At 43.5% G+C, this 22,607-nt stretch overlaps 1 protein-coding gene across 2 annotated transcripts in view; it reads left to right on the top strand.

The window, feature by feature from the left end:
* Window positions 1-22,607, top strand: part of CACNA2D3 (calcium voltage-gated channel auxiliary subunit alpha2delta 3) — a 768,096-nt gene that overhangs the window by 283,240 nt on the left and 462,249 nt on the right. For both annotated transcript variants that reach the window (XM_081159441.1, XM_081159440.1), the window contains exon 5: window positions 15,525-15,687. In XM_081159441.1, coding sequence (XP_081015567.1) covers window positions 15,525-15,687 — 163 coding nt within the window. The remainder of the gene's footprint in view (window positions 1-15,524; window positions 15,688-22,607) is intronic.

The raw sequence follows: 22,607 nt of genomic DNA, 5'->3' as shown, positions 1-22,607 counted from the left end.
GTTAAATGCCAAGTGGCCAGCTAGACCTGCGTAAGTAGCTTGATAAGTAGGCCATTAATACTCATATTTGAGCGGTCTCGGAGGCCAGAGATTCCAGATGGCTGGGGGAAGGAGATTCATTATCTACTTTTTTAAAGGAACTGTGGCACTTGGGGAATTATAAATGAGTTAATGTAACATTAGTACCTAAAAATATTCTGGAACAGATCATTAAAAAATCAATTTTCACGTAGGAGGAGAAAATGAGATTATTGAGTAGTAACCAGATAGCACTGGACCTTTGGAGAGGGCCGCAGATGAGCAGGGATATATGTCACTTCCCACAGGATGCGCATGCACTGGGAATTTGGTATTTGCTTGGCTCATTTGGAGCTAATATTCTTACTAATTTTTATTTTTTAATCTAAGTTGTAAAAAGCTGGCCATCATCCCAGAGCACAGAAGGGGAGAGAAATAAAGAAAAGAGGGGAGAACCAAACATATTAAGAGCCTGCTCTGGGCACTGTGCCCATTGCTTTTGTACATTTTATCCCATGCAGTCCTCAGAAAGACCTGAAGAGGTAGGCGTCCCCATTCCCTTTTCACAGAGAGAGAAACTGAGCCATAGAGATGTCAGAACGCCCTTTGGAACAAGTGCGGTTTCAACCCTGGGCATCAGGCTCCAAAGACCCTGCCCTCCTCTCTTTGCCGTACTGGCTGGTTTCTTGTTTCATGTTTCATGAACAGAACACAGGGTGAAGTCCAGGCAGAGGGAGGGATGGGAATCAGGAGGCCCACCCAGATTTCTCCTGTCCCCCACCCTGCCACTTGGAACTAACTTCTGGGCTGGGGGAGGGGAGGCTCTTCCCAGCCGGTGGTGGACCATGAAGATGTTTCCCTGAGTGGTGCAGACCAGGGTTATTTATTCCCTTATGCAGCCCCCGCTTGACCATTCAGGCACTGTGCTGGGTACCAGGGATGTAGAGATACGAAAGGTGTGGTGTCTGGGATGGACGGATGCCCCTGAGATCCGGGGATGCATGGGTGCCTGCCTGCCCTTGGGTGACTCACCACCCAAAACTAACCCTCTAAGGGTTTCCAGGGAAGTAAATACCATGAAGGAAAAAGCCAAAGAACCCACTGATTTCCTGAGCTGGGAGAAGAGGTCAGAGGAGGCAGGACAACTAGGAAGGAGAAAGGCTTCGTGGGGAGTGGGGGAGAGAGCCCTGGGCCTTGCAGATGGGATCGAGCCCTTAACCATGGAGGCCCTTTACTGTTCTTACTTGTGCTAGATGACGAGAAGGAGTTTAATTCCTTCGCTTTTCAGGTGAGGAAATCGAGGCACATAAACACCAGGTGGAGAAAGATCGGTGATGATTAGGCCAATAGGACTGGTGGGTAGAGATTGAAGTCAGTAACGGAGCCGGGTGAGGAATGTACACCAGGACCAGAACCCGCCTAGGCAGGAGGGACACTTCCACGTGAGGCCTGGAGATGCTGAGAGCAATCTTCCTGATGGGATCCTGGAGGTCCTTCAGCATCAGGGTGTGAGGAGTGTGCTAGTTAGAACTCCACCTGCCAGTAACAGAACCCACTCAAGGTAGCTTAGCCAATACAGAGTTTAATATAAAGAGCCAGGGGAGAGGCTGCCTCAGGCCATCCCAGGGCACCGGTTCAGCGTGCCTGTGAGGCCCCCTAAGTGGAAACAAACTTGTTTGAACCCTTGCACGAGGACAGGGGGCTAGAGTGGGGTGAGAGGCTGGTTAGTGGAGGTGACCAGGTGGCAAGATGGGTGGCAATCGGACCACAGAGCCTTTCAAAGCCCTGGGAATGGTGTATTCTGAGGGTGGCAGGGAACCATGGGAGAGTAACAGCCCAATTCACGTTTCTGAGCAATCACTCTGGCTGCTGCCTGGATGGTGGCAGGGGACAAGGAGACAGCTGGGAGTCCAGCTGGCAAACTGCTGCCACAGTTCATTGAGAAGGACAGTTATGATGGTTGATTTTATGTGTCAACTTGGCGAGGCTCTGGTACCCAATTGTTTGGTCAAACGCCAGGTTTGATGCTGCTGTGAAGGCGTTTTTTTTAGGTGTGACTATCACTGACAATCTGTAGACTTTGAGCCAAGCAGGTCACCCTCTGCTGGTCAGCTGAAGGCCTTAGAGCAAAGATGGGTGCACTGAGGAAGATGCAATTCGGCCTCTAGAGACCCTGCCTGTTTCCAGCCTGCCCACCGGCCCACCTGCCCTCCTGCCCCGTGGAATCCAGACTCAAGGCGGCAGCATCAGCTCCTACCTGAATATGCAGCCTGCCAGCTCACCCTGTAGACTTTGGACTTGCCAGTCCCCACAATCAAATAAGCCAATTCATTTAACAAAGCTCAACCTCTCTCTCCCCTCCCTCTCTCTCTCCCCGCATTGGCCTGTTTCTCTGGAACATTCTGGCCAGTCTGGTCATTTATTGAGTGGGTGCTGGCTTGGCTAATGGCCCATGTTGGGGGTTCCACCCTCAGGCTGGATTTTATGAGTTGGAGTTACTCTCGGGTTTGGTGGCCAGTAGGTGAGGAGAGAAGCACAGGCCCACCTGCTGTGGAGTTTACAGTTGGTTGGTTCCACAGCGCACACACAGAGGAAACAATTAGAGAACTTTCCAGGCAGGATTTAATTAAATGTGTGGAGCACAGACTCCCGCCCATGAAGCAGGCCTTCTGCTGTAGCCTCATAGTTCTGTTATGCAATTTACCTCGCAGGAAGGGAAACAACTCACTCTGGGGAATGCTGCATCTCAGCCTGGGCTGCACAGTGGGGTCACCTGGCGGAGGCTGGAAACCCGGCCGTGGTAGTTGAATGTAATCGTCCTGAGATCTGGTCTGTGTATGTGGGTGTGGTAAAGCTCCCCAGCTGGAGTTGAGAAGCATTGTCTTAGGACATCTGGATTTATGAGGTCAGGTGCCTCCCACCTGGAAGAATGAAGAGGGAACTACGGGAGGGGTCAGGAAGCTACAGCTTTTAGGCCATAGACTGCCTGTGCCTCTTTTTGTAAATAAAGTTTTATTCAGACTCAGCCTCACCCATTTGTTTATGTATTGCATTTGGCTACTTTTGCTAAAACAACAGAATTGATTGTTGTGACAGCAACTGACCTGCAAAACCTAAAATATTTACTATCTGGCTCTTTATAGAAAAAGTTTGCCAAGCCCTGAACTAGTTTTCAGGGATATGAGTGGTGTGGGAGAGGCTCGGCCACCGCTAGAGGAGAGCTTAGGTTCCTCTGGCTGAGATCCTGCGTCACTGAGATACAGGCAGTCACGACCAACTAAAGCTTTTTGCTATCTAGTGTTATTTCCTGTTCAATTCTTTTGATTCTGCCTGGTGTACAGATGGGCCAGTGAGAAGGCCTCACCTGTTGGATTCTACAGCTGGTGGAGGGGTGGAGCAATGAATTATTTTTACCGGTGGCACTCCTATCAGAGCTGAAAATCACCGTATTCTGTGACAGTGGCATTGAAGGAGAAGGACTCTGCCAGTGGGGGTGCTCAGGCAGCCTTTGGGGGAGCTGCAGTTCCTGGCAGTATCACAGGGCTCCTGTCTTGTCCCTTCATCTTATGGTGGTTCACACAGATCAACAGTTCCGGTCACTTCTGGAGCCACATTCACCCCACTACTCTGGGTACACTTTTCTCTCTGAATTTGTGACAGGAGCTGCAACAATATGACCTTGGCCTCCTACAGCTTCCCTTTCCCTGGGCTGTAGGAGACACTGCTCACTGCATGATCGTCCCTACCTGCTGAGAATGTTCCTGGGTACTACGTGGCCAGGAGAGCTAACTGTGGAGACAGGTCCGTGAGAGAGATCTGGTAACCCGATGGATTCTGACATTGGTCATTTGGTCAGCTAGTCAACCAGCAAGTGCAAGGGCCTGGGGATACAACAGTGCCTAACATGGACATGAGTCCTGAGTTGCTGAACTAGTCTCATGGGGGAGTCACCCATTAATAAAACAGTCACACAAGTACTTGTGCAGTGACCCCATGGTACATGTTGAGGAGGACACCTACATGATCAGTTGTATTTGAGGAATGCTGCATTCAACACCTCTGCCCCCAGACATTCAAACTTAACAGTATATTCTCAGAATGAGTTCAAGGCCCTGCCTGAGAAGTCCTAAAATGAAGACACCTCTTTGCCTTTCCTTAAGCCCCAGCTCTCCCTGTATTGTTCACCATGGCACACATTTAAACAATCACTCCTTACAAGTGTTCTATGGAGTGCCTTTCTGTTGTACATCATGTTTTGGAAATGCTGCTTGGAGCCACTGCTGAGAAGTGCTGCACCCCGGGGGTGCACAGAACCAGCCACTGGGATGCCCCAAAGAGAATGTCACTTTATTTCTATTTACTTTGAATGTGTATTTTGGAGTTTGTTTTAAAATGTTCATGCTAGTATAATAGTTGGTAAGCAGTACATGTGTGTTATAAATAAGTATGTATCTAGGAGATGCTGCTCAAAAACATTTTTTCAAAGATTATTTATTTAGAGTAGTTTTAAGTTTACAACACAATTGAGAGGCAGATACATAGAGATCTGCCCTCTTCTCCCACTTGCATAGCCGTTATCAATAACACTTCCCAAGGGTAAACCCACATTGACACATGATCACCCAAAGTCCATAGTTTACTTTAGGATTTATTCTTGGTATTTTACATTCTATGGGTTTGGAAAAGTGTATAAAGATACATATTTATCATTATAATATCATGCATACTGTTTTCACTGCCCTAAATATCCTCTGTGCTCTGCCTGTTCATTCCTCTCCCCCACCACACCCCTGGCAACCACTAATCTTGTATTGTCTCCATAGTTTCGCCTTTTCCAGAATGTCACAGAGTTGGGATCATACAGTATGTAGCCTCCTTATATTGGCTTCTTTCACTTAGCAGTATGCATTTAGGTTCCTCCATGTCTTTTCATGACTTCATAGCTCATTTCTTTTCCATTCTAAATAATATTCCATTGCCTGGTTGCACCATAATTTATTTGTCCATTCACACTCTCAAGGACATCTTGGTTGGATCCAAGTTTAAATAAAGCTTCTGTAGACATCTGTGTGCAGGTTTACGTGTGGACATAAGTGTTCGAATCTTTTGGGTAAGTGCCAAGCAGTGTGGTTGCTGGATCACATGTTAGGAATATGTCTGATTTTGTAAGAAACCACCAAACTGGCTTGGAAAGTGGCTGAACTGTTTTTCATTCCCACCAGCAGTATAAGAGAGTTTTTGTTGCGTGTTCACATTCTCGTCAGCATTTGGTATTGTCAGTGTTTGAAATTTTGGCCGTTCTAATAGGCATGTAGAGGTATCTCGTTGTTTTAATTCACATTTCCCTGGCGATATATGATGTGGATCATCTTTCATATGCTCATTTGGCATCTGTATATCTTATTTAGTGAAGTATCTTTTAAGGTGTGTGGCTCATTTTTAAAAAAATTGATTTGTTAGTTTTCTTATTGTTGAGTTTTAAGTGTTCTTAGTATATTTTGGGAAACAGTTGTTTATCCCATGTGTCTTTTGCAAATATTTTTTTTGCAGTCTGTGGCTTGTTTTCTAATTCTCTTGACACTGTCTTACACACAGCAGAAGTTTTTAATTCTGATGAAGAGTACTTTATAATTATTTCTTTCATGGATTGTGTCTTTGGTGTTGTACCTAAAAAGCATCACCGTACCCAAGCTCATCTAGGTTTTCTCTTATGTTATCTTCTAGGAGATTTATAGTTTTCATTTTATATTTAGGTCTGTGATTCATTTTGAGTTAATTTTTTGTGAAGGGTTTAAGGTCTGTGTTTAGATTCTTTTTTCCCCCTTTTTTTTTTGCATGTGGATATTCAGATTTCCCAGCACCGTTTGTTGAAGAGACTGTCTTTGCTCCTTTGCCAAAAATCATTTGACTGTATTTATGGGAGTCCATTTCTGGGCTCTCCATTTTGTTTCATTGATCCATGTTTCTGTTACTGTAGTTTTATAGTAAGTCTTGAAGCCGGGTCACATCAGTCCTCCAACATTATTCTTTTCCTCCAGTATTGTGCTCAAAAACTTTTTAGCAGAAGAAGAGCTTAATTCCTTCCAGCCCGAGGTTTATTATTTCTATCTCTTGAAAAACCTCATAATACCCTACCACAAGGGATGGCAAACCTGCAGGCCAAATCTCTTTTATAATTTGGCAAATTTGGGGTAAATTAACCTTGACTGGCGCACAGCCAAGCGCATTGGTTTAGGCATCGTTTGTGCCGCTATCATGATGTAACGCAGAGTCCCAGTGTCGCAACCAAGTCTCTGTAGCTTACAAAGCCTAAAATACCTGCTATCTGACCCTTTACAGAAAAACTGTGCCTACCTCTCTGCCCTAATGAATCCATTTTAGACACTCACTGGACCCCCTCATTCTGAGCCAGTGCTGGGCCTGGTTTTGGTGACCAGCACACCTACCACTTTTTATGGCACAATCTGTGCCCTGGATTGGTTTCCTTTGTACTCCATCACACTAAGTAGGTTATCAGATATACTCCCAACATAATTGACTTTTACTCCAAGGGGGACAGGGATTCAGAAATACTGAGGTGACTTGGACTAAACATATCTTTTCTCGATCATGTGGACAAAGCCCCTGAGCCTCGTGATTATAGCAAAGAACTCCAGGGACTGAGGAATGATTCTTCTTGTTTGCACCATGTCAGCCTTTTCTGAATCAATAGGGACACATGGACCTGGGAGGGGACGCAGAACACAGTCGCCCTGGGGAAATGCTGAGCACCATTGAGCAGGAGCCCGCTTGCATTTCCATTCCTCCTTCATTTGCATCCTGGGCTGTGCAGATTACTCAATTAAACTGCCTCCGGAGGGCCTAAACCTGAACCTTGATTGCATTGGCCTTGACCACACAGGCCGAGGCTTTGTTTTGTTAATTTAATATCCAGTTATAATGAAACAATGGCGTGGAAGGCTTGAGTTTTAGAAAGTGTTGATAATATTCTGTGAAGCACTTGGGTCTGTGGAAGATTAAGATCTTACCCAGCATGAGCTATGGGAGGAAACCCTGCTGACATGCTACTTAGAAAGCAGGTCCCTTTAGGAGAAGGGGGCTCCCCTTGGCGAGGGCAGTTCATGGGCCAGTCAGGGTGTTTCTTCCTGGTAAGGTGCTCCCTCGGTTGATGTTTCAGCAGAAAGGTATGATTTCTTTTGTTTCTGAGTGTCATATCACAGTAAATTGTGCTTTATAAAATGGCTGGGAGTGAAATTTGTTAAATTGAGTTTTATGTCTGTAAAGGTTTTGAGTTAATAATTGTTTAAAAGGTGAGAGGTCTTTTGTGATTCATTTTCTTATTGAAGCATGCATTTCTATATAATAAAATGCAGTTCTTTAGCATATAAGTCAATGAGTACTGACAAATGAGTACACCTGAGTAACCCACAGTCTGTCAACACACAGAACATTTCCAGCAACCCAGGATGTTCTCTTGGGCCCTTTCCAGTGGATCCCCACCTCCCCTCCCAGAAGCAACCCCTGATTGCTGTCACTATTGCCCATTCTAGAACTTCCTATAAAAAAGAGATTGTACACATGCACTCTTTTTGATTCTGGCTTCTTTCACTTAAAATGTTCTTGAGGTCCATCCATATTTTGAATGTGTCAGTAATTTGTTTCTGAGTAGTAATCCGTTGTATGACCATCAGAGATGTGTTTATCCTTGCATCTGTTAGTGGACATTTGGGTTGTTTCTAATTTTGGCTATTGTGAATCAGGCTTTCATGAACAGCCACACAAACATTTCTGTGACTATATATTTTCATTTCTCTTGGATAAATACTTAGGTGTGGGATTGCTGGGTCATAGGGTCATAAGCATTTAACTTTACAAGAAACTGAAAAATGTTTTTCAAGGTATTGTAATGTTTTATATTTCCATGAGTAATATATGGGATTTCTGGTTACATGCTTGCCAACATTTAGTCTTTTCAGAAATTTTAATGTTAGCTGTTCTAGTGGGCATAAAATTGCATCTGGTTTGAGTTTTATTTTGCACTTCTCTGATAACTAATGATGTTGAACACTTTTTTATTTGATATTGACCATTTACATACCTTCCTTTGTAAGGTGTCTGTACAGATCTTTTGCCTATAATTTCATTGATGTTTTAAGTTGAATTATAGGAGATCTTTACATATTCTAGGTTCAAGTAATTTGTCAGATGCATATTATGGATACTGTTTTCTTAACAATGGCTCTCATATTTTAATAATAGTGAATTTGATGATCAGAAGTTTTGAACTTTTATAAAGTCCAAATCATCAACTTTTAAAGTTGTAAGTGCTTTCTATGTCCTAAGAAGTCATCGCCTATCTGAAGGCTACAGATTGTCGTTTTTAAAGAAGAATTATATATATATATATATATTTTTTAATACATCTTTTATTGATTTCAGAGAGAGGAAAGGAGAGGGAGAGAGAGAGATAGAAACATCAACTATGAGAGAGTCATTGATCAAGCCCACAACCCGGGCATGTGCCCTGACTGGGAATCGAACACCGATCGCCATCAATAACTCAACAAACAAAAAGTGTTGGTGAGGGTGTGGAGAAAAGGGAACTCTTGTGCACTGTTGGTGGGAATGCAGATTGGTGTAGCCTCTGTGGAAAGCAGTATAGAGTTATGGAAAAAAATTAAAAATGGGACTGCCTTATGACCCAACAATTCCACTTCTGGGAGTATACCTGAAGAAACCTGAAATGCTAATTTGAAAGACTATATGCATCCCTGTGTTAACTGCAGCGTTTTTTGCAGTAGCCAAGATCTGGAAACAGCCCAAGTGCCTATCAGTAGGTGAGTGGATAAAAAAAGCTGTGGTACGTTTACACAATGGACTAGTACTTGGTTGTAAAAACGAAGAAAATCTTACCCTTTGAAACAGCATGGATGGACCTGGACAGCATTATGCTAAGTGAAATGAGCTAGTCAGAGCAAGACAAATACCATATGATTTCACTTATATGTGGAATCTAATGGACAGAAACTAATAAATAAAATAGAAACAGATTCATAGATACAGAAAACAGACTGAGAGCTGCTGCAGGAGGGGGTTGGGGAGCTGAGTTAAAAAGGTGAAGGGATTAAGCAAACAGACTCATAGACACAGACGACAGCAGTATGGTGGTCACCAGAGAAACGGGGTTTGGGGGAGGTAGAAGAGGGTAAGGGGATAAGTTATGATGGAAGGAGACTTGACTTGGGGTGGTGAACACACAATGCAATATACAGATGATGTTTTATAGAATTGTACCCCTGCCCGGCTGGGCGTGGCTCGGCGGTTGAGCATCGACCTAGGATCCAGGTGATCAGGGTTCGATTCCCGGTCAGGGCACATGCCCGGGTTGCGGGCTCCGTCCCCAGTCAGGGGCGCGCAGGAGGCAGCTGGTCAACGACTCTCATCATTGATGTTTCTATCTCTCTCTCCCTCTCCCTTCCTCTCTCTGAAATCAGTGAAGATATATTTAAAAAAATAATAATAAAATAAAATAGAATTGTACCCCTGAAACCTATATAATTCTATAACCAGTGTCACCTCAATAAGTTCAGTAAAAAAAATTAGGTTTCTGAGTTGCAAAGCTGGAAAGGCAAAGAAATCAGTCATCACTTGTGACCAGTTAAAACAGATATTATGGGAAATGTTGCTTCATAAGGATAAGAGGAAAAAGAAAACCCTGACAACGACTCTTTCCAGACAACAGTAATGTTTGCAATTATCTTCTGAAAATAAAGCAATAAACCATTTTTTAATATTAAAAAAAAAAGAAGAAAGAAAATCAATTGACTGTATTTTGTGGCTTTATTTCTGGACTCTGTCTGTCCCATTGATCTGTTTGTCTCTTCTAATGCCAATACCACACTGTTTTGATTAATTAGGTTTATAATAAGACTTAAAATCGGGAAATGTGAGCCCTTGGACTTGGTTCCTCTTTTACGAAATTGTTTTCAATATTATAGATCCCCATTCCTTCTATGTAGAACTTAAAATCAACTTGGCAATCCCTAGAAAAAGCCTGTTGAGATTTTGCTTGGGATTTTGATGAATTTCTAGATCAACTGGGAAGAATTAATACCTTAATACTGAGTTTTCTAATCCTTAAGCACGGTCTCTCTCTCTCTCCATTTATTTAAGCCTTTTAAAATTTCTCAGCCATAGACAGGGTGGGGAAAATGTAGGTTTAAAGTTGTCAAATGGAAAATAATTAATAAGTAAGAATACAAGAATAAACTCTGTGTTTCACATGCAACTGTAAACCTACGTTTGCCTCACTCTGTATTATGGTTTTCATAACTGCTCTTTATCCGGTTGAGGACATTTTATCCTATGTCTAATTTCCTGAGAGTTTTTTTGATAAGCAAAAGTTGAATTCTTTCAAGTGATTTTCCTGCATTTTTTTGGTCATAAGATTGTTTTTTTCTTTACTCTGTTAATGTGGTGAACTGTGCTCATTGATTTTTCAAATGTGAAACCAACCTTGAATTCTTGGGATAAACACAACTTGGTCATGATGTATTATCCTTTTACTTATAGGTGAATTTGAGTCAATATTTTGTAAGGACTTTTACATCTAGGTTAATGAGGGACATTGGTGTGTAATATAAAAAAATATATTGTTGTTTAGTTTTGGCATCAGGATTATGCTGCCTTCATTAAATAGGTTGAGACATAGTCCCTCCTTTAATTATATAAGATAGTTTGTATTTTTTTCTTATATATTTGATAGAATTCATCATTTAAGGCATCTGAACTTGGAGTTATTTGTTTTTGCATGGCTATTAATTGTGAACTCGATTTCTTTTGTATGTATAGGGCCAGTCAAATTCTTGTGGCAGCCTTTGTAATTTCTGTTTTGCAAGGTATTTGACATTTAACTCAAGTTATCAAATATTGGCATAAAGTTGTTTTTAATATCCCCTTATCTTTTCATTATCTCTAGGATATATAATAATGTTTCCTCTTTAATTCCTAATACTAGTATTCTGTGCTTTCTTTTTTTATTCATCCATCTATCTAGGGTTTTATAATTTTATTAACTATTTTAAAGAATCAACTTTTAATATCATTGATTTCCCTCTGCTGTTATTTGTTTTCTGTTTTATTGGTTTCTAGTATCTTATTATTTTATTTCTTCTTTTAGCATTGAGTTTTATTTGTTCTTTTTTTTATCTTCTTAAGGTAGTATCTTAGAGTATGCCTCTTAAAATCTGCTTCTTTTCTATAAGCTTTTAAATCTATAATTTTTTTTTGTCAACTCTGTTTTAGCTACATCTCACACATATTAATACTTTTTCACTTTCATCCACTTAAAAATATTTTCCAATTTCCCATGTCATTTTCTTTCTTAACACATGTATTATTACATGTGCGGTTTAATTTCAAATTCTTTAGGGTTTTTGTAGACATATTATTTCTTAGAAATCATCAATATTTTATATCATTATCATATATTAGTTCCTAAAATTAGCCCATTGTTACCAGAGACAATGCTATGTGGATTTCAGTCATTTAAAACTTACTGAGACTTGTTTGCTGGCTCAGTTTATGATCTTGAAAATAATGTGTGCTCTGCAGTTGTTAGGTATGTAGTTCCATAAACTTAATTAGGTTAAGTTGGTAAATAGTGTTGCTACATGACCAACACCCCATAAAAATTCTTAGCAGTGAGTGAATATTGAGCTCCCCTGGTAGACAACATTTCACATGTGTTGTCATAGCTCATTGCTGGAAGACTTAGTGCATCTTGTGTGATTGCCCTGGGAGAGAAGTATTGGAAGCTTGCATCTGGAGTCCTCTGTACTTCACTATGTGTGTCTCTTCCCTTTGCTGATTTTACTATATATCTTATCACTTTAATGAATTTTTTCAGAGAATCAACTTTTGTTTTAATTGATTTTCTCTATTGATTTTCTGTTTTCAATTTTATTGATTTCTGCTCTGCAAATTAAAAAAAAAAATACTACTTTTCTTCTGCTTACTTTGGATTTAGTTTGCTCTTCTTTTTCTAATTCCCTGAAGTTGGAGCTTGGATGGTTAATTTTAAATCCCTTTTCTCCCTAATGCATGCATCCAATGCTATCAGTTTCCTTGTAAGCACTGCTTCTGCTGCATCTCACACATTTTGATGTTGCCTTTTCACTTTTGTTTAGATTAAAATTTGTCTCGAGACTCTTTTTTTCAACCCATGTGTTAATTAGAAGAATGTTGTTTACTCTCCAACTATTTGGGGATTTTTGTCCAACTATCTTTCTGTTATCCATTTCTAAATTTAATTCTCTCGACGTCTAAGAGCATACTTTGTATAGTTCTATTCTTTAATTTGTTAAGGTGTATTTTATGGCCCCAAATGTGGTATGTCATGATGGTTATTTTGTGTGAGCTGGAGTGTATTCTGCTCCACTGGATGAAGTATTCTATAGATGTCAATTAGATCCAATTGATGAGACTGTTCACTTAACTATATACTTACCAATTTTCTGCCTGCTGGATTTGTCAGGTATTGACAGAGGGATGTTGAAGTATTCAACTAGAGTAGTGGCTTCATCCATTTCTTCTTATAGCCCTATCAGTTTTTACCTCACATATTTTAACACTTTGTTGTCAGGTGCATACACATTAAGGATTATTGTGTGTTCTTGGAGAATTGACTCCTTTATCATTGTATAATGTCCATTTTTCTGATAATTTTCCTTGCTCTAAAGTCTGCTTTGTCTGAAATTAATATAGATATTTTAGCTTTATTTTGATTAGTATTAGAATGGTGTATCTTTCCCTGTCCTTTTACTTTTAATCTCTGCTCTTTGTATTTAAAGTAGGTTTCGTGTAGACATTATATAGTTTGGTCTGGTTTATTTTTTTCCTCTCTGGTAGTCTCTGTCTTTTAAGTAGTGTATTTAGACCATTCACATTTAAAGTGATTATTGATGTAGTTGGATTCATATGTACTATATTTGTAACTGTTATTGTTTTTTTCTTTCCTTCCTTTTTAAAATTTTTATTTATTTATTTTTGGTCTTTTACTCTTTTTTCTGCCTTCTCTGGTTTTAATTGAGCATATTATCTGGCTTAATTTTCTCTCCTTTCTTAGCATGTAAATATCTCCTTTTAAGTTATCTTATAGTTGCCTTTTAGTTTGCAACATGCATTTTCAACTAATTCAGGTATACTTTCAAATAACCTTGTACCACCCTGGCAGGTGTGGCTCAGTTGGTTGGCGCATTGTCCCATAAATTGTAAGGTCGTGGGTTTGACCCCTGATCAGGGCACATACCCAGGCTGCGGGTTCGATTCCACTTGTGGTGTGTGTGGGAGGCAGCCGATCAGTGTTTCTCTCTCACATTGATATTTCTTTCTCTCGCTCTTCCTCTTCCTTCCTCTCTCTCTAAAATCAGTAAAAACATTTCCTTAGGTGAAGATTAAAAAGAAAATAACCCTGTACTACTTCATGGGTAGCACAGAAACTTTCTAACAGAGTATTCCCAACTCCTCCTTCCTGTCCCTTATAACACTGCTGTTAATTTAACTTTTTTCCATAAACTATAATTACTTAATAATTTGTGGACATTATTTTGATCAAACTGTTATTTGTCAGGTAAGTTAAGAATAAGAAAATGAAATATTTTGTTTTATTTTTATTTATTCCTGCTATAACACTCTTTCTTTCTTTACATGGATTAGAGACCTATATCATTTCTGACCTATATAATTTTCCTTCTCTTTAAAGAACTTTTAACATTTTTTGCAAGGCAGGTCTACTTGCAACAGATTCCTTCAATTTTTGTTTGTCTGAAAGGTTTTTATTTCTCCTTTATTTCTGAAGGATAATTTAGTCTGGTGGGCTTTTTCTTTGAATACTTTAAGTATTTTATTCCACTCTCTTCTTGCTTGCATGGTTTTTGAAGAGAAGGCTGATGTAATCCTTACCCTATTTCACTATAGGTAAGGTCTCCCCCACCCCAGCTTCTTTCAAGATTTTCTTTTTGTCTCTGACATTTTGCTGTTTGAATATGATATGCCGAGGTGTCGATTTTTTTATAGTCATGTGCTTGATGCTCTCTGAACTTCTTGGATCTGTGGTTTGGTGTTTGTCATAATTTTGGAGAAATTTCAGCCATTGTTATGTCAAATATTTCTGTGTTTCTCTCTTCTCCTTCTGGTATTCCCATTACACATGTTACACCTTTTGTAATTGTCCCACAGTTCTTGAATGTTCTGTTTCTTTTTTCCCCCCAGTTTTTATTCTTTGCTTTTCAGCTTGGGAAGTTTCTGCTGAGCTATTTTTAGGCTCATTGATTATATCCTCAGCTGTGTTCAGTCTGCTGATGAGTCAGCAGAGGCATTCTTTATTTCTGTTACAGTGTTTTTGGTTTCTAGCATTTCATATTGAATCTTCCTTAGAATATCCATCTCTCTGCTTATATTATCCATTTGTCCTTACCTGTTTTCTACTTTTTCCATTAGTTTCCTGAGCATATTAATAACAGTTATTTTAAATTCCCAATCTGATCATTCCGCCCACACCTGCCATCTGCCACCTTGCAGTAATGCCCAGTAGATAAGAGCACATCCTGTGGAAGGAGATGGCCTGCGTTTGATTCTGGCTCTGCTTATCGGCTGCGCAGTAATTTTTGACAGGGCACCTGAATTCTCTCTATCTCAGTTTTCTCCTTTGTGATGTGGGAATGCTCATGAGATCTTTTTCACTGAGTTGTTAGGGAAAGCAACACATGGAAGGAGAGTTAACCCATGAAAAGCATTTGGAATAATTTCTGGAACAAAGTAAGCATTCTATATGTATGTTTGATTATGATGATGATGATGATGATGATGATGAGGATGAGGATGATACAGCCATTTAAAAACATGCCTGCACACTTGTGTCTTGAGGGCCTTTGCCCTTGCTGTCCCCTCTGTCTGTGGTGTTGCCCACACAACTCACTTCCTCTACTCAGTGTGTGTGTCTGTGTGAGTGTCACTGGAGCAGTGGGACCTTCTCTGAGTCTGTGTATAAAACTCAGCCCTTCCCTGCTGCTTTCCCCTTCCCCTGCTTTACCATTTTTCTAGAGCAAGTATGACTATCTGACATATTACATGTTTACTTCTTATTTTTTTATGCTTTCCAGTCTCCTTCCACTTAAATGTAGGCTGCACAAGGACAGGGTCTGTCTTCAAAATTTTAAAAATTAACATGATTTTAGGGCTGTTTTCTCTATATACACAAAAGGAAGTACTGTGCAGCTCCTTCCGTTTATGTTTTCCAAGAATATTTAATGGCATTGAGAGAGAGTTATATAGCACTATCCCATCCGTGTGAAAGCTGCCATAGACAATATGAAAGGCTGAGACGATTATGTGACCAGAGCAGGATCCGCCCGACAAGGGATGGTCTGCAGCCAAAGCCCAGGTCTGTCTGAGATCAGAGCCCTCTGCCCAGGCCACATGTAACGTTTCCTGACTTTCTCTTTCAGTATGAATACTTCAATGCCGTGCTCATAAACGAAAGGGACAAAGACGGGAATTTTTTGGAGCTGGGGAAGGAATTCATCTTAGCCCCAAATGACCATTTCAATAACCTGCCTGTGAACATCAGTCTGAGCGACGTCCAGGTGCCAACAAACATGTACAACAAAGGTGAGCCTCACTGCTGCTCCTCTCGGGCAGAGAGGAAGGGTGTGGGCGCTGGGCTGGCTGATTGGGGATATTATGCTATTTTGAAAAACACTAATATGATCTGGGTATGTCAGCATGAGCTGGATAGATGGAGTGTGTGCCTGTTCTGCCTGGAGACCCTGGCTTGCTGTTTCCCCGTGCTGTTTGCATGAAACTCTCTGCCATGTAGGCCAGGAGTTGGCAAACTTGTTCCCGTAAAGGGCCAGATAGTAAATATCTCGGGCCTTGCGGGCCGTGTAGCCTGTCTCGAAACTACTCAGCTCTGCTGCTCTGGCACAAAATCAGCTGTAGACAACATGTGAGTCAGTGGATGTGGCTGTGTTCCAGTAAAATATTCATCTATGAAAACAGATGGCTGGGTTTGACCTGGAGAAGGTCATTGACTGACCCTTGGTGCAGTCTCTCTCTCTTCCTTCTCTATTTGTGATGGTAGTTAAATGTTCAGGAACTTCTGAGGTTGCAGTAGAATTGCTTGTGGTCTTTCTTAGGGTATAGAACAGCAGGGACCTCATGAGGCTCCCTGTGTTCAGGCTTGTGGCCCTCAAATCCAGTCTTCACATAGATGCCAGAGTTATTTTCCTAAAATTCCCATATGCCCGTTGGAGTTGGGATGATACTGGCCAAGGACAGGTCTCTGGTATCAGGTGGAGTCTGGTTAGACTCTGGGTTTCACCTCTAAATGGCTGTGACCTTGGGGGCACCACCTCTGCTCTTGGGCCTTAGTTTCCTCCCCCATAGGATGTGGGTAATAATTGTATCTACATCACAGGGTGGTTGTGAGGACTGAACTGAGGATGTGAATAAAGTGTTTAAGCTAATTATGTTATCTTTGTCATCGTCACCATCACTGAGTAGAATTTTGCTCTGCTTTGTCACACCTGGGAGGCTCCTAAACAAAGATCCATCCCCCCAGGAAAATAATTCAGAAAGCGATGGCATCTTCAAAGTAAAATTCTGCCCTATTGCCTACCATTGAGGTTTCAAAAATATCAGGGGCCAGTTTCCATCACCACCCCAGATTCAGCATCATGTACAAGAGCAAAGGGGTCAGGAGGAGGGCTCTGGGTTTGAACCCTGCTCTTTCCTGTGCTGGATCCTGAGCCTCAGCCTCCCTGCAGGGTAAGGACACCACCTCCCTCATTGTGAGGACATACAATGATGTCGGTACAGCCTTAGCACAACAGCTACTCTTAGAAATGTTGTCATCTTAGCTGTCACTGTTGTTGGGAAATAACATGAATAGGAATTACATTTCTAAATTGTTCTAGGTGGCTGTTTACAGAGGTTGATCAATGATTAAAGAGCCTCCTACTCGCTGTCTCTGAAGCATTCTTCTCGTGCCTGTTCTTTGTGGCTGGTCACCTGTGTCTTCCTTTCCTTGTTTACCTGTTAGCTATCCTTAATACTCGGTGGAGGCGGTACTCCAGTCATGAATTATTCTGGGGGTTTTGGGGGATCACATGGTGAAGCCACACAGCCCCTCTCCTGAGGGGTGCACACTTTACTTGGGGAACAATCAAGTAATGAGATCATTAGTTAGTGGTCACCTTTTTGAAAAGCCAGGGGCCGTGGGAGTGCCAAGGAGGGGACCTGTCACTTGCTTATGTGGCAGCCACACGTTTGTCATTTTCTCTCTCCCTCCTGGAGAAAGTGATGTCAGTCTGATCCACCCCTACTGGGCTCTGGACTGGGCTGTGTCCTGTGACCTGTGTCTTCACTTTGGACTCTTCCTTGGCGGGCAAATTGCTGGGAACCCAGACTTAGGGGGCGAGCTCAGCTTCTCGGGTGGGGTTCAGTCCTCTAGGGAGGCCTGTCAGCTATGAATCAAGGCCTCTTTTGTGCACTGTGGCTGGAAGAAAACCATCCTCTCAACATTAAACACACACTCCACTAAAGATGTAAAATTAACAAGATTTTACAGAGCAATTTCAGAGATAAAACAATTCAGAACAATCTTTTAAAATATGACAACTGCTTCAAGGTTGCTCAAGCCATTAGCACCATTATGGAGAAAGATTTAATTGCACCTTGAGCTTTAAAGGCATAATTGTACCTTTCAGTGGCAGGAACATGTGAGGGACCAGCACTGCCACTGGTCACACAGGCTTCAGAGTCCTGGCTGCGAGCCTCACTGGGCAGAATCTTAGAAGACAGGCAGATTGCTCGAGCCGGGGAGGGAGGTGATGATATTTAAAGTCATTCTCAGCAGCCTTGGGGTCTGCCTGCTGCTCCCACACAGACTCACTGGTCCCCAAGCCAGGCTATGGGTCAGTCAGGCTCTAGACGTTGTCTATTCTTTACTAGGCAGTGAGAAACTGCCCAAGGGAGGGACTTCAGAACATTCCTATCTCTATTCTACCTAATTCAAACCGGCCCCAAACTGTCTTTTCTTTACAAGCTGCAGAAATATATTTTATGTTTAGAGGACCCTCCAGCTCTGATCTAGTTATTGATGACATATACTCAAAACACATGCTCAGAGCCCGGCCGACAGAGGTTGAGCATTGACCTATGATACAGGAGATCGTGGTTCGATTCCTGGTCAGGGCACATGCCCGGGTTTCAGGCTCGATCCCCAGTGCAGGAGGCAGCCAGTCAATGACTATATCTCATCATTGATGTTTCTCTTTCTCTCTCTACCCCCCTCCCTTCCTCTCTCTGAAATCAATAAAAATATACATATATATTAAAAAAATACACACATGCTCAGAGCGCTGTCACTGGCTGTGATGTTCCTGGGTTAGAAATCCCAGCAAAGGAAACTGATGCGGGATCATGCTCTCCGGGCTGCTTGGATGCCTGTGGGTACACGGCAGAGTGGTTTGAGACTTGCTTGGGAGGTGCTGTGCACTGTGCTCTTGGGCACAGCTTCTAGTCATAGATGAAACTGGAGGGTAAAACCCACCTGTTCTCTGCAGTCTGCTTTCTACCTCATTGACTGGGACTTGGACCCAGGCTGTTTGGCAAGGTCAGCACTTCCCTCTGTGCTTGAGGAGCCTTGCTCGTAGGCCCTGAGAGACTTCTGGTGACATGTGGACAAGCTGTCCAACTGGCCACAAGGATTTAAAGCCCTATTCCTAAAGTCTTAGGAATGTGTCTTAGGGTCCCCTTGCTGCCCGATGCAGCAGCTTCCTCATGAGGAGGGGCTCTGGCATCTCAGCCTGAGTTTTACTCTCTGTGAGGCTTCTCTGAGGACTTGCTGCTGTTGCTTCAGAGCTGTGACCAAGTCCGTTTCTTCTGTGGGTAAAGCATGGGGCAGGATGCTTTGTGAGAACTGCTGATGGTCTGGCAGTGGATTCAGAGAAAGCTTAACTCCCTTTTAAGTACTTTCTGGGATGAAATGGTATAAAACTTACACTCACTCATACATACTGGGTGCCCCCAAAAATGTATACACACTTTAACAGCTGATAGCTCAGTTTTGAAAATGAAATGTATTTTAATAAACTCTGCCTTTATAATTATTCAAAGTGTGTGTGTACATCTTTGGGGGACACCCTATATACACACATACGCTCATACCTACCTACACAAATGTTGGATATGTGTGTGTATTTCTACGTGTGTGTTTGTATATGTGTGTGTCTAAAAGAACAGTGCTCTATTCAAAACGTACCCCTCATTCCCACTTGCCTCCTCTGTACTCCCACGTGAACCCCCATTCTGTTCACCGAGTATAGCTTTCTCTTTTCTCCATTGTGTCTCATTTCTCTCCACTCCTGTGATCCTTGCCTCTTAAAAACCAGGCCAATGCAACCTCTTTAATTCCTGGTCTTTTGCCATGTGAGTGACTCTGGTTTACTCCTTTGTTCCAGCACTGCTTTGTCTCTGAAGCGCACTCCTCTTCTTGGAGTTCCCCCATCCGGGTGTTCCCTTTGCCCCAGCACCATGCTCCTTCCATAACTGATTTTCCACAGGTGTGGGATGAGTTTGTGGACACCAATGTATGTGTTTCCTGGGCTCTGAGAGGCCACCCAGGGCCCCAGTGTTCCCAGGATGTTTGCAAGCAGCAGAAGCATAACCTGGCAGATTACATGGAAAATAAATATGGGAAGGACATTGGGTGGCTCACAAGCTCTCCAAGAAGGGTAGGTAGTAAGGCTTGGAAAATGGTGGGGAGGGTGGGCAGCCAGGGGTCAGAGTCATGCCCAGAGCCAGCCTGGTGAGGACCCTGCCCTCATGGCTTAGCCTCACCAGCACATCTGTGACTGCATAGAACGTCTACACCTCATGTTCCTTACCCATGAATTGGAGATGATCCCAGGGATCCGCCTCAGGGGCCTGTGGTGGGGATTGAACACTGAGAAGGATGCCTGTCACACGGGGCCACCCAGTACATGACCTTGGGCAAGTTTCTCTTCTTGCCAATCCTCAGCACCTTTCCCGGTAAAATGGAGACAGTAACAGCACTGACCGCATGGGATTGCCACGAGCACCGCAAGAATCATGCCCAGGTGGGCTGGGGTGCAGTGGCAGCCCACTGAGGTTGGCTCTTGTCACCTTCTAGAGAGAAAAGACGACTCATGTCACAGGGTTGCAGTTAGATAGCACAGGTGAGGCATGCGGCCACTCAGAGAGCCTGCGACCTTGTGCTCCTGGTAAGACCATATTTGTTTTTTGTTCGTTTGTTTGTTTGCTTGAGTCTCTCAGGCCATTATAGTTAAGACAGGAAGCACCTGAACCCCAAAGGAGTATCAGCAGGTGGCAGGTCCTCCAGTGGGGAGAAGCAGGATTAGAACCCGGCATTTTCATCAGTCGTGTCTCTCTCCCCCGCACCGCCGCAGTGCCTGGACTATGGGTTTGTGAGCCGCTTTTCTCAGGGCTCCTGTAAAGTCAAAGGCAGTCGTTTGCCTCCCAGATATTTCTGTTGGAACATGCCTGGAACCCAGGAGCTGCAAACGCACCAGGCTTTGCGCTCTGATCCTCTGCTTGTATCTTCCTGCATGGCTGCCGAAGGACACACGTGGGCAGTTCTGTGGTTCTGTGTGGTGTTGGGTTTCATGGCTTCTCATCTGAGGGCTTCCCCCTTTTTCCTTGTTCCATTTTGCTCCCACCTCCGTCGTCCTCACTGTGCAGGAACCGTGATGCTGCGCAGACAGAGGGAGGATGGTTGACAGAAGAGGAATGAAGAGGTGGTGGCTTAGAGATGCGCCCGGGAGAGCCTTAGACAGACGATCCCCCAGCTCGCGGGGAGGCGAGGGGGGGAAGCCTGTAGCCTGTGAATATTTTGGACCCAAGCAGAACAGAGGCAGATGGTGGTAGCTTTCTTTTCAGCAGTTTTAGGCTGGATAGAGGACAGTGCATATTTTAGGAGTTAATTGGTTTACTCTTTTGTATCATTTACAACCTTGCCCTCATTTTATTTCCTCCGCAGCCCCCTGAGGGAGGTCAGGCGGTGTTCTCGTCTCCCTTTTTCAGACAAAGACACTAAAGGCCAGGGAGGCCCAATGACGTACTCGGGATCACACGGGTGGGAAGAGCTGTGCCGAGGTGGACCTCAGTTTCCTGATGACAAGTCCGACTTGCTCTGCTTCCTCTCTGGGCGGGAGCTCCAAGCGAACAGGAACCTGGTCCCTCAGGCTCCCCTGGCGTCTGGGACTCAGTTACTTTCAGGTCACCTTGGGGACTGGGAATTTTTGCACAGCCTGAGACCTCAGGCCTTTGGTTCCACCTCTCTATGTCCATCACCGGCCTTCCTCTGAAGCTCTAACTTTCCTGGGCCCTGCTTGGGAGTGCGGCAGGCTCCACACTAGTGAGGCCCCAGCCCATCCCCAGCGTCTTGTCTCTCTTGCTCTCCTCTGGCCCTCTCTCCTTTTCACACCATGACCCCCAGCCCAGTAAGTTCGCTGAGTTGAGATTCCCACACTAGCTGGAGAGAGCTTCTGACTTATGTAGCTCGCACATGTCAACCCTGCAAACATCCTGGAAGCAAGAACTACAGAGGCTCTGATTATCTGCTCAGGACAGAAAGGGGGAAAGGGCAGGAAGGACAAACAAAATACTGTCTCAGTAAAATATGATCTGACTCATTCGTTCATTTGTTCCTTCTTTCATTCATTCATCAAAGGTCAACCACCCCAAGCTCTAGAGATACGTCCATGACTAGGACAGACATGGGCCCTGCCCCTGAGCAGTGGGAGAAGACAGATACTGAGCAAAGTATGATCATTGTGTCAGGAGGTGCAAATGGCAGAGCGGAGCCCTGCAGGGCATGAACAGGGGCCTGACCTGGCCGTGGGGCTTGAAGACAGGCCTTTCTGAGAGGATAGACAGGAGTTAGTCAGACGAGGAGTGGGTGGTGGTGAAGCATGTCCAACGGAAGGACTAAACCATGAGCAGGGGTCCAGGTAGGAGAGAGTGGGGCAGGGACTCCAAGAGTGAGGAGGTGTGGTGTCCCAGAGGCTCCGGAGTGGACTGGGATGGGCTGGCCCCCAGCAGCAGCAGCAGCAGGAGTGGCCACCTGCTATGGGAGTCAGAAAGGTAACTATGGGGCCTGGGAGGTCTTGCCAGGTGGTGAGAGGCCGTCAGAAGATCATGGAAACATTGGGGACAGGTACAGTATGATTGGCAGCTTTCCTGAGAACAGGCATGTGCTGGAACCCAGATCCCACCCACAATGAAGAAGAGAGCAGCAGGGAGAGAAGGAATCCAGGACTCAGAATAAGAAACCCAGGGGAAAGGAGTAGCGCCCTGCCCACTGTATGGCTAAGGTGAGAGCTCTCGGGCCTGGGCCCCAGAGAGCAACCTCTGTTGAGAACATTAGCTCCATGAGGGCAGGGGCCTTATCTGCTTTGTTTTCTGATGATTTCTCAGCCCTGGCATGGTACTTGCACACAGTAGGTGCACAATAAATACTTATTGCAAGTGAGTGAATGAAAGAA

Source organism: Miniopterus schreibersii (assembly GCF_964146895.1).
Source record: "Miniopterus schreibersii genome assembly, chromosome: 15".
Taxonomy (NCBI): domain Eukaryota; kingdom Metazoa; phylum Chordata; class Mammalia; order Chiroptera; family Miniopteridae; genus Miniopterus; species Miniopterus schreibersii.
This window is presented reverse-complemented; position numbering and strand designations above follow the sequence as displayed.